This window comes from Ranitomeya imitator, chromosome 5 (genome assembly GCF_032444005.1).
Source record: "Ranitomeya imitator isolate aRanImi1 chromosome 5, aRanImi1.pri, whole genome shotgun sequence".
NCBI lineage: Eukaryota > Metazoa > Chordata > Amphibia > Anura > Dendrobatidae > Ranitomeya > Ranitomeya imitator.
The window spans coordinates 415705801-415721474 of NC_091286.1; the positions used below are offsets into that span (position 1 = coordinate 415705801).

The window sequence follows — 15674 nt, forward strand, 5'->3', positions numbered from 1 at the left end:
CTTACCCACTATCCTTTGACGGGGATATGGTTAGACGATAACTTTCGATCTTGGGGGTACTCAATTAATTTCCAAACCAAAGAATCACTTAAATCTTTAAGAAATATAAATTTCTGAGTTGTGATCTTTGTTTCTTTTAAATAGGTAAAATAGGTAAACTTTAAATTGTTGGATCTTACAAACCTAAAATGTATTCTGACCAGGCAAATGTCTTTATCAGATAATGTTATACACATTATTCTTAACTTTTTTGGTCATTAATAGAGCCTGATCTAGTGAAGAACCTGATGACTGGGATCATCACCACCACTTCTATATCCCTGAGCTGGGAGAAACCAGATGGAAATGCAAGTTCTTATGAAATCCAGATTCTGGGAGATCCAACTTTCAATAAAACCGTGACTACAACTTCTTATACAATTGAAGGCCTGACACCGGGGAATTATTACACATTGCTGGTCTCTGCTGTTGTTGGGGAAAATAATGTGACAGGAAATAGTTCAGCAATATTTGTGTATACAAGTAAGTACCTTTATGAAACTGTAAAACGTTGGAACATTAGACTCTGCAATATAGTCATTCTACAGGGTGTCCCTAAAGTCTGGACACATAGGTATTCTCACTAACGATAATTTTAATTAATTTAATTAACTATAATAAAATTTTACAAAGTGCATCAACTTTTGCAACACAAATGATGGAAATCATATTAATGAAGATATTTGATATTCCAATTGAATAAAATGTTACATTTCATTTCTTGAAAATATGTATTTTTGCCTATGTGTCCTATGTGTCCAGGCTTTAGAGACATCCTGTACATTAGTTTCTTTTTAAAAACCTAAAGATTAGATAAACACTGTAAGGAAACAGAGGGCACCAGACCATAGGGTAATACCTTTCTAAAAAGATAAGTTAGATAGAGGTAATGTGCTCACCTGAGTGGGTTGTGCAGACTGGGGAATGAACTCCACCAGAATGCTTGAAGTTAAATACAATTCATGGTTTGAGCTACGCTAAACAAAATGATGATTTTGGTTAGCACAGAGCAAACTGTGAATTGTCTTTACCTTCAAAACATAAAAATTGACATTATTTATATATTTTCTGTTTCATTTTAGAACCCGAGGTAGTGAAAAACCTGATGACTGGGATGATCACCACCACTTCTATATCTGTGAGCTGGGAGAAACCAGATGGAAATGCAAGTTCTTATGAAATCCAGATTCTGGGAGATCCAACTTTCAATAAAACTGTGACTTCAACTTCAGATACAATTGGTGGCCTGACACCGGGGAATTATTACACATTGCTGGTCACTGCTGTTGTTGGGGAGAATAATGTGACAGGAAACAGTTCAGAAATATCTGTGTATACAAGTGAGTTTTCATTATATTCATTTTCACATTTTATGCATTTTCAAGTGTTTTTTTTTTACGGAAGACACATCAGTAGCTATGTACTAGTAATTCAGAACTCAATGATAACCAACTTGCAAAATTGTATTTCTTTAAAGGGTTACACAATCATATTAATAGTCAAGTCAAGATTCAACAGATTGGGAAAAATAACCAAACAAATATAAGGAATATGTAATAATAAGTATGTTTTTGTATGTGTGTGAGACTAAGTATATTGTATATTTACAAGACTTATAAATAATTACAGGACCATCCACTGTAACCAAACTAAAAGCCTCTATAATAAACAGCAGCACAATATATGTCAGCTGGCTGCTTCCAGAAGGTAACAGAAGCGGGATTTAAATCCCGCGGCAATATCGCTGATTGGTCATGCGCGCCGGCTGGGTGCGAGCAATCAGCGAGGCGGGATTTAAATCCTGCGCCAATGTCGGCTGGGCGCGACCAATCAGTGAAGCAGTATTTAAATCCATTGTGGCTATGTCGCTGATTGGGCGCGCCCAATCAGCGAAGCGGGATTTAAATCCTGTGGCAATGTCACTGTTTGGTCGCGCCGGCTGGGTGCAAGCAATTAGCGAAGCGGGATTTGAATCCCACACCAATGTCGCTGATTGGTCACGCCGGCTGGGCGCGACCAATCAGGGAAGTGGGATTTAAATCCAGCGGCAATGTCGCTGATTGGTCGCGCCGGCTGGGCGCAACCAATCAGCAAAGCGGGATTTAACCCCTTCACGACATGCGCCGTACTAGTACTGCGCATGCAGTGAATCCCCCTTTGATGTGGGCTCCGGCCGTGAGCCCACATCAAAGTCGCGACATGTCAGCTGTTTTGTACAGCTGACATGTGCGCGCAATAGCGGCAGGTGAAATCGCTATTCACCCGCCGCTATTAACCTGTTAAATGCCGCTGTCAAACACAGACAGCGGCATTTAACTACCGCATCCGGCCGGGCGGCCGGATATGACGTCATCGCCGACCCCCGTCACATGATCGGGGGTCGGCGATGCATCAGGAAGGTAACCATAGAGGTCCTTGAGACCTCTATGGTTACTGATGCAGGTCTGCTGTGAGCGCCCCCCTGTGGTCGGCGCTCACAGCACACCTGCATTTCTGCTACATAGCAGCGATCTGATTATCGCTGCTATGTAGCAGAGCCGATCAGGCTATGCCAGCTTCTAGCCTCCCATGGAGGCTATTGAAGCATGGCACAAGTTAAAAAAAAATGTTTTTAAAAATATGAAAAAAATATAAAAAATATAAAAGTTTAAATCACCCCCCTTTCGCCCCATCCTAAATAAAACAATAAAAAAAAACCAAACCTACACGTATGTGGTATCGCCGTGTTCAGAATCGCCCGATCTATCAACTAAAAAAAAGCATTAACCTGATCGCTAAACGGCGTAGCGAGAAAAAAATCCGAAACGCCAGAATTAAGTTTTTTTGGTCGCCGTGACATTGCATTAAAATGCTATAACGGGCGATCAAAAGAACGTATCTGCGCAAAAATGGTATCATTAAAAACATCAGCTTGGTACGCAAAAAATAAGCCCTCACCCGACCCCAGATCACGAAAAATGGAGACGCTACGGGTATCGGAAAATGGCACTTTTTTTTTTTTTTTTAGCAAAGTTTGGAATTTTTTTTCACCACTTAGATAAAAAATAACCTAGTCATGTTAGATGTCTATGAACTCATAATGACCTAGAGAATCATAATGGCAGGTTAGTTTTAGCATTTAGTGAACCTAGCAAAAAAGCCAAACAAAAAACAAGTGTGGGATTGCACTTTTTTTGCAATTTCACCGCACTTGGAATTTTTTTCCCGTTATCTAGTAAAAGACATGGTAGAACCAATGGTGTCGTTCAAAAGTACAACTTGTCCCGCAAAAAATAAGCCCTCACATGACCATATTGACAGTAAAATAAAAAAGTTTTGGCTCTGGGAAGGAGGGAAGCGAAAAACAAACACGCAAAAATGAAAAAGGGCCGCTGTGCGCTACCAATCAGCGAAAAGGGATTTAAATCCTGTGCCAATGTCGCTGATTGGTCACGCACGCCGGCTGGGCGTGACCAATCAGCAAAGCGGGATTCAAATCCCACGCCAATGTCGATGATTGGTCACGCATGCCGGCTGCGCGACCAATCAGCGAAGCGTGATTTAAATCCCGTGCCAATGTTGCTGATTGGTCGAGCGCAACGGCTGGGCGTGACCAATCATTGAAGCAGGATTCAAATCCCGCGCCAATGTCGCTGATTCATCGTGCCGGCTGGGTTGTTTTCCAAGTCCATTCTCAAGGTTGGTCTATTACTGACATTTTGATCCTTTTATCATCTGCATGTATTTTCAGGGATTTTGATTACAATCTAATCTATCATTACTAGGCCTCTTTTGGTAAAATATTATGATTATGGTTTGGCATGATTGCATGATTTTTATTTGGGTGCCTGTATATACTGTACCATGCACTTGCTGGTTTATATTGTTATATTGGATAGGAGGTCCTTATGAATTTCTTGTAGCCAGCAATTCTGCGTGTGTTACCTTATATATTTATAGCCATTAACCTTTTTGTTCATTCTTTGCTTTTTTTGCACATTTATATTTTTTGTAGCTTACTGCCTGTTAAATATTACTTAACATGATTATTAGTCCTGCTGCTTATTTTGCTATTTTGCACATATTTATATGCATGTAGTTTTATTATGCCCTTTTGATTAATCTGACCACCTTTGGACGTGACACCAGGTGTCACTTGAACCCTGCTTTCTTGTTCTTTATTTTTTTTTATGTATTTATTTATTGTAATGGTGATAAAAAAGTTTTTTTATAATCATCAATAAAATTTCTATTTTCATGTTGAAATTGTTGCAAAAATTAAAAAGGGGAAGATTTATGAAAACTGCCTATAGGGTACATTGACTCTGGTGGTCATAATTGCCAATCAGTGTAGCTTTTATTTTTCAACAGCAGAATGCACAATAAAAGCTGTGCAGTGATTGGTTGGTATGGACAAAAGAGAGTTTATCTTTTTATAATTATTTATTATATCTTAAAGGGACATTCACACAAATGAAAAATGTCCCCTATTCACAAGTTAAGGAATGATTTACTCATTGCTGGAACAGGTAGCTGGAACCGACAACATTATTAAAAGTGGGACTCTGGATTCCTAAGCTTAGCCTGATTTGAGTTGAAAAAATTGTGCATGTTAAATCTCCGCTTTATTCATTGTCTGTAGGACTGCCAAAAATTGTCATGCACTATAGTCTGCTTTTTGCGCAAGACCCATAGAAAATGGTGGTCAAGCATGCACATTTTTACTCCATTCAGACTTGGTTTTGCAGATCCCAGTTCTCAAGATGTCTGAGCCTTGTTCTTAGGATGAATAAAGTTCTCCTTTGTCACAATCCCAGAGATCTCAAACTTATTCCCTTTCCTATGTCTGGGATATGGTTTGGGGATAACTTTCAATTGTGTGCATTCAATCATAAGCTATGCAATGGTATCATTATAATGAGCACAGTGGTATCTGTCCTTTTATAACCTCTAATGAAGTATTGCGGCCAACCCATCACAGTAATGCCACTACCAATATGGCTACAGCATTACAGTGACTGTCGGGTAATCCCCGCATGTTGATTTACTATGTAACAGGCACCAAGCATGCAGGCTTGTTTATATGATCTTCTGCATACTTTTGACTTTGAATTTTATGGTGAGGACGCAGGAGAGGTTTTTCTGATGACTCTTCCACGAAGGCCATATTTATGCAGGTGTCTTTGAACAGTAGAACAATATACCACAACTCAGCTAAATCTTTCTGAAGACCTCTTGCAGTCAAGCAGGGGTTTTGATTGGCTTCTCTATCAATCCTTTCAGCAGCACTCACTGAATTTTTGCTTGGTCTTCCAGACTTTATCTTGACCTCTAGTGTTTCTGTTAACTGCCATATCTATTACATTTCGAACTGAGGAAAGGGCAAGTTGAAAATGCTTTGCTATCTTCTTATATCTTTGTGGGCCTTCACCATTTTCATTCTCAGAGTGCTAGGCAGCTGCTTAGAAGAACCCATGGCTGCTGTTTTTTGCCACAAGGTTAGAGGAGGCTTGGTTTTTAAATGGCTGCCAAATTTTTATCACCTGGCATTTCCTAACGATGATTGTGAACAAGCCATAACCCTACCAGGCTAATTAAGGTCTTAAACCTTGGTCAAAGTTATCTGAGCACACAAATCTCCAAGGGTACCAAAACGTTTGCATTAGTCAATTTTCTTTTTTGTAATTTTTAAAATGAAAAAAAAAGACATTTTTTTATTTGCCTAAAATACAGAGAAAATGTGTCATCTTAAACTTTATGTCTTTTAGAGATCATTTCATCTTCAACTAGCTTTTGTTCACAGTAACAGACATTTTGACCAGGAGTGCCCAAATTTTTACATGCCACACTGTAACTTAAAAGGGGCATTCACACAAATGAAAGTTAACTGCCAAAAATAGTCAAGCTCAGTAGTCTTCTTGTTACGTAAGACTCATAAAAATGAATGGATTGGTGGTCGAGCATGCGCACCTCTACGCCATTAAGACTTAATTTTGCATATTTGCATATTTTGCAAGATTTATGAGCCTCATTGTTAGGATCGGTAAAGTTCTCCTTCGACACAATCCCAGATGTCTTAAACTTACCCACTATCCTTTGACGGGGATATGGTTAGGCGATAACTTTCGATCTTGGGGGTACTCAATTAATTTCCAAACCAAAGAATCACTTAAATCTTTAAGAAATAGAAATTTCTGAGTTGTGATCTTTATGTTTCTTAAAATAGGTAAAGTTTAAATTGTTGGATCTTGCAAAACTAAAATATATTTTAACCAGGCAAATGTCTTTATCAGATAATGTTATACACATTATTCTTAACTTTTTTGCTCTTTAATAGAACCGGATCTAGTGAAGAACCTAATGACGAGGATCATCACCACCACGTCTATATCCCTGAACTGGGAGAAACCAGATGGAAATGCAAGTTCTTATGAAATCCAAATTCTGGGAGATCCAACTTTCAATAAAACCGTGACTACAACTTCTTATACAATTGAAGGCCTGACACCGGGGAATTATTACACATTGCTGGTCTCTGCTGTTGTTGGGGAAAATAATGTGAAAGGAAATAGTTCAGCAATATTTGTGTATACAAGTGAGTACCTTTATGAAACTGTAAAACGTTGGAACATTAGACTCTGCAATATAGTCATTCTACAGGGTGTCCCTAAAGTCTGGACACATAGGTATTCTCACTAACGATAATTTTAATTAATTTAATTAACTATAATAAAATTTTACAAAGTGCATCATCTTTTGCAACACAAATGACGGAAATCATATTAATGAAGATATTTCATATTCCAATTGAATAAAATGTTAACAAATTTCATTTCTTGAAAATATGTATTTTTGCCTATGTGTCCTATGTGTCCAGACTTTAGAGACACCCTGTACATTAGTTTCTTTTTAAAAACCTAAAGATTAGATAAACACTGTAAGGAAACAGAGGGCACCAGACCATAGGGTAATACCTTTCTAAAAAGATAAGTTAGATAGAGGTAATGTGCTCACCTGAGTGGGTTGTGCAGACTGGGGAATGAACTCCACCAGAATGCTTGAAGTTAAATACAATTCATGGTTTGAGCTACGCTAAACAAAATGATGATTTTGGTTAGCACAGCGCAAACTGTGAATTGTCTTTACCTTCAAAACATAAAAATTGACATTAATTATATATTTTCTGTTTCATTATAGAACCTGAAGTAGTGAAAAACCTGATGACTGGGATCATAACCACCACTTCTATATCTGTGAGCTGGGAGAAACCAGATGGAAATGCAAGTTCTTATGAAATCCAGATTCTGGGAGAACCAACTTTCAATAAAACTGTGACTTCAACTTCTGATACAATTGGAGGCCTGACACCGGGGAATTATTACACATTGCTGGTCACTGCTGTTGTTGGAGAAAATAATGTGACCGGAAGCAGTTCGGAAATATCTGTGTATACAAGTGAGTTTTCATTATATTCATTTTCACATTTTACACATTTTCAAGTGCTTTTTTTGCGGAAGACACATCAATAGCTAGTACTAGTACTAGTAATTCAGAACTCAATGATAACCAACTTGCAAAAAACTTGTATTGATGAGTTTCATCCATGGTGTCTAGTCTTCTCATGGATTCATAACCTTGTATTGCTGAGTTTGATCCAACACTAGGATCAGTATTGGACGAGCCTGCGAATTTGTGCGTATCATTTTATCCAATGGAAAACTCAGACATGTGAACTACCCCATCATTCAGGTGTGAATGCGATCTGTTAAAAAAACGGATAGTAGTCTTTTCAGAAAATCTAATACCTATTTGGTTTGTGTCCAACCAATATGGCAGCACTTCCTGTTGTCTTCAATGTAAAAGCAGGACAGAAAATGTTTATAACTTTGTGATGGAAAGCGAGCAAATTACCAATCAGGCTTTCCATTATTAAACTTCTGCTAATACGTTATGTCTTTCCTAATTAGCGTCCCGATGATCTGTTCCATGCAGTCTTGCATCCTAGAAGAACTCTAAAAAATGGTCTTAATTCATTGCTCTCCTGCAGGACGCTGAGTGTTCTGATTGGCTTATACAGACCAATCTAGGTGCTTGCAGTGAGCTTGCAGTAACCAGGCCTCTCTGACTTTGATGGGTTGGACCATTCATAAGCATGGGATCAATCAGGAGGGATATAATGTGCAAAGTTTAACCCTTTCCCAATGTCGGACTGGAGTGCCAAAGGCCCATTTGTAACATTGATTCTAGGGGTCAGCTAAATGCAAATATAACATTACCCTCATTCACAAATATACCTATTCCTTTTATATAGTAATAAACTGAGTACTTTGTAAAATGAATGGCAGGATGCTATTCTTGCCTGTACATAGTGAATTAAGTGTATTGTACCAGCTACTGCTCATATGGGTGGTGTGAGGTCCACTCTTGCACAGCGGCTCACCAAGGGCCAATTAACCTGTTCCACTGTGGGCCAGTATGAACCTGTCCTTCCCGATGCAGCCAATTTCAGTTTTTGCAGTTTCAACATTTCCTACTATTCATCTAAGGTACATAAGTTTTTTATTTTTGCTGCCAACATAGCAATAGGAGGGTTAATTGTTTGAGAAACAATTCCTAGCTTTAAATGAAACCATTCATTTTACCATACAATGTAATGGAAAATGGGAAAAAAATCCAAGTATAATGAATGCTAAACTTTTCTATTTTGTATTATTTTAGTGGTAGAACGTTTTTTTTTAAACTTGTAAATTATTTTTCTTTTGCTTGTGCCACCATTTTTAAGATCTGTAATTTTTTTTTATAGTGGGTACGAAAAGTATTCAGACCCCTTTAAATTTTTCTTTCTTTGTTTCATTGCAGCCATTTGGTAAATTCAAAAAAGTTCATTTTTTTCACATGAATGTGCACTCTGCACCCCATCTTGAATAGTGATGAGCGAACATGCTTGGTAATGCTTGGTACTCACTCGAGCATCGCAGTACTCGCAATGCTCGGCGTGCGCCGAGCATTTCCAGGTTTGCTCAGCGGGTCCTCGGGTCCCCGCCCTGTTTGTTTGGTGCTCTTTAAAGCTCTAATTAACATGCAGGGATTGTCTGCCACGCACTGTAAGGCTGCTTTTACACTTGTTGTGTTTTTGCAGCCCGCTGCAAAAAATTGTAGGAGCGCCATACGTCGTATGGCTGTGAGGGTCGTATTTATGGCCGTGAAAAAATATTGAGCTTGCTCGATATTTTTCACGGCTTATGGACATGGCCGCAATTGTAAATCAATGGAGTCGCAAAAACAATGGAAGGTTGTTTTTGCGGTGCGCTATGACTTTTGGTTTTGCCAACCGCCTTTTATTTCCAATACTTTTGCTATAGTATTGGGAGCCTGAAAATAGGCAATCCGCAAGTTTTTTGCCTTCCAATATTGTGGCAGACCTTGAAAATTGTGGCAATATGGCCCGCAAAAAAGGCCCGCAATAACGGGCCGCAAAAAACTCGGTAAGTGTAAAAGCAGTCTTATGCCGCAGCCATGTTGGCTCCTGAATCACCAGTGTAGGAAGAGATGCTGCAGCGATAGGGACAGAATAGGTAGGGTATCTGTGTGGGTATACCATTGTTGAATCCACAAATGCAGCTAAACCAACAGTCCTTCTAAGGACTAATTATGGGGTATATAGATATCAGTGATAGGTAGGGTTGAGCGAAACGTGTCGTTCATTTTCAAAAGTCGCCGACTTTTGGCAAAGTCGGGTTTCATGAAACCCAATCCGACCCCTGTGCGGGGTCGGCCATGCGGTACGCGACTTTCGCGCCAAAGTCGCGTTTCAATGACGCGAAAAGCGCAATTTCTCAGCCAATGAAGGTAAACGCAGAGTGTGGGCAGCGTGATGACATAGGTCCTGGTCCCCACCATCTTAGAGAAGGGCATTGCAGTGATTGGCTTGCTGTCTGCGGCGTCACAGGGGCTATAAAGGGGAGTTCCCGCCGACCGCCATGTTACTGCTGCTGATCTGAGCTTAGGGAGAGGTTGCTGCCGCTTCGTCAGAAGCAGGGATAGCGTTAGGCAGGGTCCATTAACCACCAAACCGCTTGTGCTGTAGCGATTTCCACTGCCCAACACCACCTTCGGTGTGCAGGGACAGTGGAAGCTACATTTTTTTTTTTTTTCCCCTCAGCGCTGTAGCTCATTGGGCTGCCCTAGAAGGCTCCCTGATAGCTGCATTGCTGTGTGTACGCCGCTGTGCAAACCAACTGCTTTTTTCAAAGCACAAATCCTCTTGTTCCTTCCTTTCTGCACAGCTATCTTTTTGGTTTGTACACACTTTTTATTTAATTTGTGCATCAGTCCACTCCTTATTGCTGCCTGCCATACCTGGCTGAGATTACTGCAGGGAGATAGTAATTGAAGGACACTCCCTGTTTTTTTTTTTTTTTTTGTGGGAGATTAAGAGTGACATTTCTGCTAGAGTGCCATCCCTGTCTGTGTCATCTCTCACTCAGTGGGCCATAGAAAGCCTATTTATTTTTTTGCTTGATTTGGGTTCTAAAATCTACCTGAAAAAATCACTACATCAATCAGTGGGAGAAAAATATTGGCCTCAGGGCTTGTGTGCCACTCCTGACTCCTGTGTGTGCCATCTCTCAGTCAGTGGGCCATAGAAAGCCTATTTATTTTTTTGCTTGATTTGGGTTCCAAAATCTACCTGAAAAAATCACTACATCAATCAGTGGGAGAAAAATATTGGCCTCAGGGCTTGTGTGCCACTCCTGACTCCTGTGTGCATCATCACTCACTCAGTGGGCCATAGAAAGCCTATTTTTTTTTTTGCTTTATTTGGGTTCTAAATTCTACCTGAAAAAATCAATAAATCAATCAGTGGGAGATTAATATTGGCCTTTGGGCTTGTGTGCCAGTCCTAAGCGTGCCATCTCTCTCACAAATAGTGGGCCATAGAAAGCCTATTTATAATTTTTTTAATTGGGTTTATAAATTTTCCCTGAAAAAAAAAAAAAAAAGTGGGAGATTAATATTGGCCTCTGGGCTTGTGTGCCACTCCTGACTCCTGTGCGTGCCATCTCTCAGTCAGTGGGCCATAGAAAGCCTATTTTTTGTTTTATTTGTTTTATAAATTCTCCCTGAAAAAAAAAGGGAGATTAATATTGGCCTTTGGGCTTGTGTGCCAGTCCTAAGCGTGCCATCTCTCTCTCTGATAGTGGGCCATAGAAAGCCTATTTATAATTTTTTTTATTGGGTTTATAAATTTTCCCTGAAAAAAAAAAAAAAAAGTGGGAGATTAATATTGGCCTCTGGGCTTGTGTGCCACTCCTGACTCCTGTGCGTGCCATCTCTCAGTCAGTGGGCCATAGAAAGCCTATTTTTTGTTTTATTTGTTTTCTAAATTCTCCCTGAAAAAATCATTTTATTTTATTTGGTTTCTAAATTCTTCCTGAAAAAATCATTTTTTTTTATTATTTTTTTTTTCTAAAGTCTCCCTGAAAAAAAAAAAAAAATCAAATCAGTGGGAGATTAATATTGCCCTTTCTGCTTGTGTGCCAGTCTTGACTCCTGGGTGTGCCATCTCTCTCTCTCTCTCCAATTGTGGGCCATAGAAAGCCTATTATTTTTTTTAGCTTGATTTGGGTTCCAAAATCTACCTGAAAAAATCACTACATCAATCATTGGGAGAACAATATTGGCCTCTGGGCTTGTGTGCCACTCCTGACTCCTGTATGCGTCATCTCTCACTCAGTGGGCCATAGAAAGCCTATTTTTTGTTTTATTTGTTTTCTAAATTCTCCCTGAAGAAATCATTTTATTTTATTTGGTTTCTAAATTCTTCCTGAAAAAATCATTTTATTCTATTATTTTTTTTTTCTAAAGTCTCCCTGAAAAAAAAAAAAAATCAGTGGGAGATTAATATTGCCCTTTCTGCTTGTGTGCCAGTCTTGACTCCTGGGTGTGCCATCTCTCTCTCTCTCTCTCTCCAATTGTGGGCCATAGAAAGCCTATTATTTTTTTAGCTTGATTTGGGTTCCAAAATCTACCTGAAAAAATCACTACATCAATCATTGGGAGAACAATATTGGCCTCTGGGCTTGTGTGCCACTCCTGACTCCTGTGTGCGTCATCTCTCACTCAGTGGGCCATAGAAAGCCTATTTTTTGTTTTATTTGTTTTCTAAATTCTCCCTGAAAAAATCATTTTATTTTATTTGGTTTCTAAATTCTTCCTGAAAAAATCATTTTATTCTATTATTTTTTTTTCTAAAGTCTCCCTGAAAAAAAAAAAATAAATCAGTGGGAGATTAATATTGCCCTTTCTGCTTGTGTGCCAGTCTTGACTCCTGGGTGTTCCATCTCTCTCTCTCTCTCTCCAATTGTGGGCCATAGAAAGCCTATTATTTTTTTTGCTTGATTTGGGTTCCAAAATCTACCTGAAAAAATCACTACATCAATCATTGGGAGAAAAATATTGGCCTCTGGGCTTGTGTGCCACTCCTGACTCCTGTGTGTGGCATCTCTCGCTCAGTGGGGCATAGAAAGCCTTTTTTTTTTTTTTTTTTTTTTTTTTAATTTGGTTTCTAAATTGTCATTGGAAAAATCATTTTATGTTATTTGGTTTCTAAATTCTTCCTGAAAAAATCATTTTATTTTATTTCGTTTCTAAAGTCTCCCTGAAAAAATAAAAAAAAAATAAAAAAAAAACAGTGGGAGATTAATATTAACATTTGTGCTTCAGTGACAGTCCTGCGTGTGTGGCATCTCTCTCATTTGGTGCCACCAAAAACAGAGTGTGTAACATTGTGCCTGATTTTCGTTGTGGTCTCACCCACCTGTAAAGGGGTAGCTAAATCATACTGAAGTTATAGCTCACCGTGTAAGTTGTGTGACAGCAACAAATACCGTTAGTTTGGTTACGTTTTTAAAACAATGAGGAAGTCTGGTGGAAGAGGTCGTGGCTGGGGGCATTCATTGTCAGCTGGTAATGAGGGTAGTGGTAGTGGTGGAGCATCAGGTGGTCGTGGGAAAAAAAATATTGCACCTGAGTCTGGAGCTGTGGAGCCAGGTTCGTCGTCTGGCTACACAAGGCCTCGAACGCTCCCTTTTCTGGGAGTAGGAAAACCGCTTTTAAAGCCGGAGCAGCAAAAGCAAGTTTTGGCTTATCTTGCTGACTCAGCCTCTAGCTCTTTTGCCTCCTCTCGTGAAACTGGTAAATGTAAAAGCAGCGTGTCGTTAGTGGATGTTCACGATCAGGGACAAGTCGCTTCCTTGTCCTCTTCAGCAAAAACAACAACAGAGAAGAATGCAGCAGGCGACACAACGGGTTACTCCATGGAGCTCTTTACACATACCGTCCCTGGCTTAGAAAGTGAAGCAGTTAACAGTCCATGCCCATTACAAGTTGAATCTGACATGGAGTGCACTGATGCACAGAAACAGCCAGACTACTATGCTGGACCTTTGACTCAGACCACAACATTGCCCTCGCAGGGTAATGATCAAGAATCAGACCCTGATGAGACTATGTTGCCCCATCACGAACGCTATACCACCGACCGACACGGTGACACAGACGAAGTTGCACACGAGCTACAAGAAGAGGTAATAGATGACCCAGTTCTTGACCCCGATTGGCAGCCATTGAGGGAACAGGGTGCAGGCGGCAGCAGTTCTGAAGCGGAGGAGGAGGGGCCGCAGCAGGCATCAACATCGCAACAGGTTCCATCTGCCGGGCCCATATCTTGCCCAAAACGCGTGGCAAAACCAAAACCTGTTGGAGGACAGCGTGGCCATCCGGTTAAAGCTCAGTCTGCAATGCCTGAAAAGGTATCCGATGCTAGAAAGAGTGCAGTCTGGCATTTTTTTAAACAACATCCAATTGATCAGCGCAAAGTCATCTGTCAAAAATGTTCAACTACCTTAAGCAGGGGGCAGAATCGGAAAAGTCTCAATACAAGTTGCATGCATAGACATTTAACCACCATGCATTTGCAAGCTTGGACTAACTACCAAACGTCCCTTAAGGTTGTAGCAACCTCGGCCAATGAAGCTAGTCATCAACGCAACATCCCTTCCGGCAGTGTAGGGCCACCATTTTCCGCACCACCTGCAGTTTCTGTGCAGGTTTCTTTGCCAGGCCAAAGCAGTCAGGGTCAGGGAATCACCAGTTTCGTAGTAGGAAACACTGCATCTAGGGCACTGGCGGCAACAATACCATCTCCCACCGTCTCTCAGTCTGCCATGTCCACCGGCACCCCCGCTAGTTCCACGATCTCCAGCTCTCCAGTCCAGCTCACCCTACATGAGACTATGGTTAGAAAAAGGAAGTACTTAGCCTCGCATCCGCGTACACAGGGTTTGAACGCCCACATAGCTAGACTAATCTCGTTAGAGATGATGCCCTACAGGTTAGTTGAAAGCGAAGCTTTCAAAGCCCTGATGGACTACGCTGTACCACGCTACGAGCTACCCAGTCGACACTTTTTTTCCAGAAAAGCCATCCCAGCCCTCCACCAGCATGTTAAACAGTGCATCGTCCATGCACTCAGGCAATCTGTGAGCACAAAGGTGCACCTGACAACAGATGCATGGACCAGTAGGCATGGCCAGGGACGTTACTTGTCCATCACGGCACACTGGGTGAATGTTGTGGATGCAGGGTCCACAGGGGACAGCAAGTTTGGGACAGTTCTGCCTAGCCCACGGTCTAGGAAACAGTTGGCTGTAGCCGTTCGCACCCCCTCCTCCTCGTCCTCCTGCAGAAGCGAGAGCTCGTCCACAGACCGCAGTCGCACAACCACTCCATCCGCAGCTGCCACTGTTGCACACCAGGTCTCCCATTATGGGGCAGCTACTGGCAAACGTCAGCAGGCTGTATTGGCTATGAAGTGTTTGGGCGACAACAGACACACCGCGGAAGTTCTGTCCGAGTTCTTGCAGAAAGAAACGCAGTCGTGGCTGGGCACTGTAGATCTTGAGGCAGGCAAGGTAGTGAGTGATAACGGAAGGAATTTCATGGCTGCCATCTCCCTTTCCCAACTGAAACACATTCCTTGCCTGGCTCACACCTTAAACCTGGTGGTGCAGTGCTTCCTGAAAAGTTATCCGGGGTTATCCGACCTGCTCCTCAAAGTGCGTGGACTTTGCTCACATATCCGCCGTTTGCCCGTACACTCCAGCCGTATGCAGACCTATCAGCGTTCTTTGAACCTTCCCCAGCATCACCTAATCATAGACGTTGCAACAAGGTGGAACTCAACACTGCACATGCTTCAGAGACTGTGCGAACAGAGGCGGGCTGTTATGTTTTTGTGGGAGGATACACATAAACGGGCAGGCAGTAGCATGGCAGACATGGAGTTGTCAGGTGTGCAGTGGTCGAAGATTCAAGACATGTGTCAAGTCCTTCAGTGTTTTGAGGAATGCACACGGCTGGTTAGTGCAGACAACGCCATAATAAGCATGAGCATCCCCCTAATGCTTCTGCTGATGCAAAGTTTGACGCACATAAAGGATCAGGCGTCTGCAGCTGAGGAAGAGGAAAGCCTTGATGACAGTCAGCCATTGTCTGGCCAGGGCAGTGTACAGGACGAGGTAGCGGGCGAAGAGGAGGAGGAGGACGAGGAGGATGATGGGGATGATTATATTTTTAATGAGGAAGCTTTTCCG

At 41.2% G+C, this 15674-nt stretch overlaps 1 protein-coding gene across 2 annotated transcripts in view; it reads left to right on the forward strand.

Moving 5' to 3' along the window:
- LOC138638064 (tenascin-X-like) overlaps window positions 1-15674 on the forward strand; it is a 366072-nt gene that overhangs the window by 105853 nt on the left and 244545 nt on the right. For both annotated transcript variants that reach the window (XM_069727035.1, XM_069727036.1), the window contains exons 15-17: window positions 1122-1379; window positions 6356-6613; window positions 7216-7473. In XM_069727035.1, coding sequence (XP_069583136.1) covers window positions 1122-1379; window positions 6356-6613; window positions 7216-7473 — 774 coding nt within the window. The remainder of the gene's footprint in view (window positions 1-1121; window positions 1380-6355; window positions 6614-7215; window positions 7474-15674) is intronic.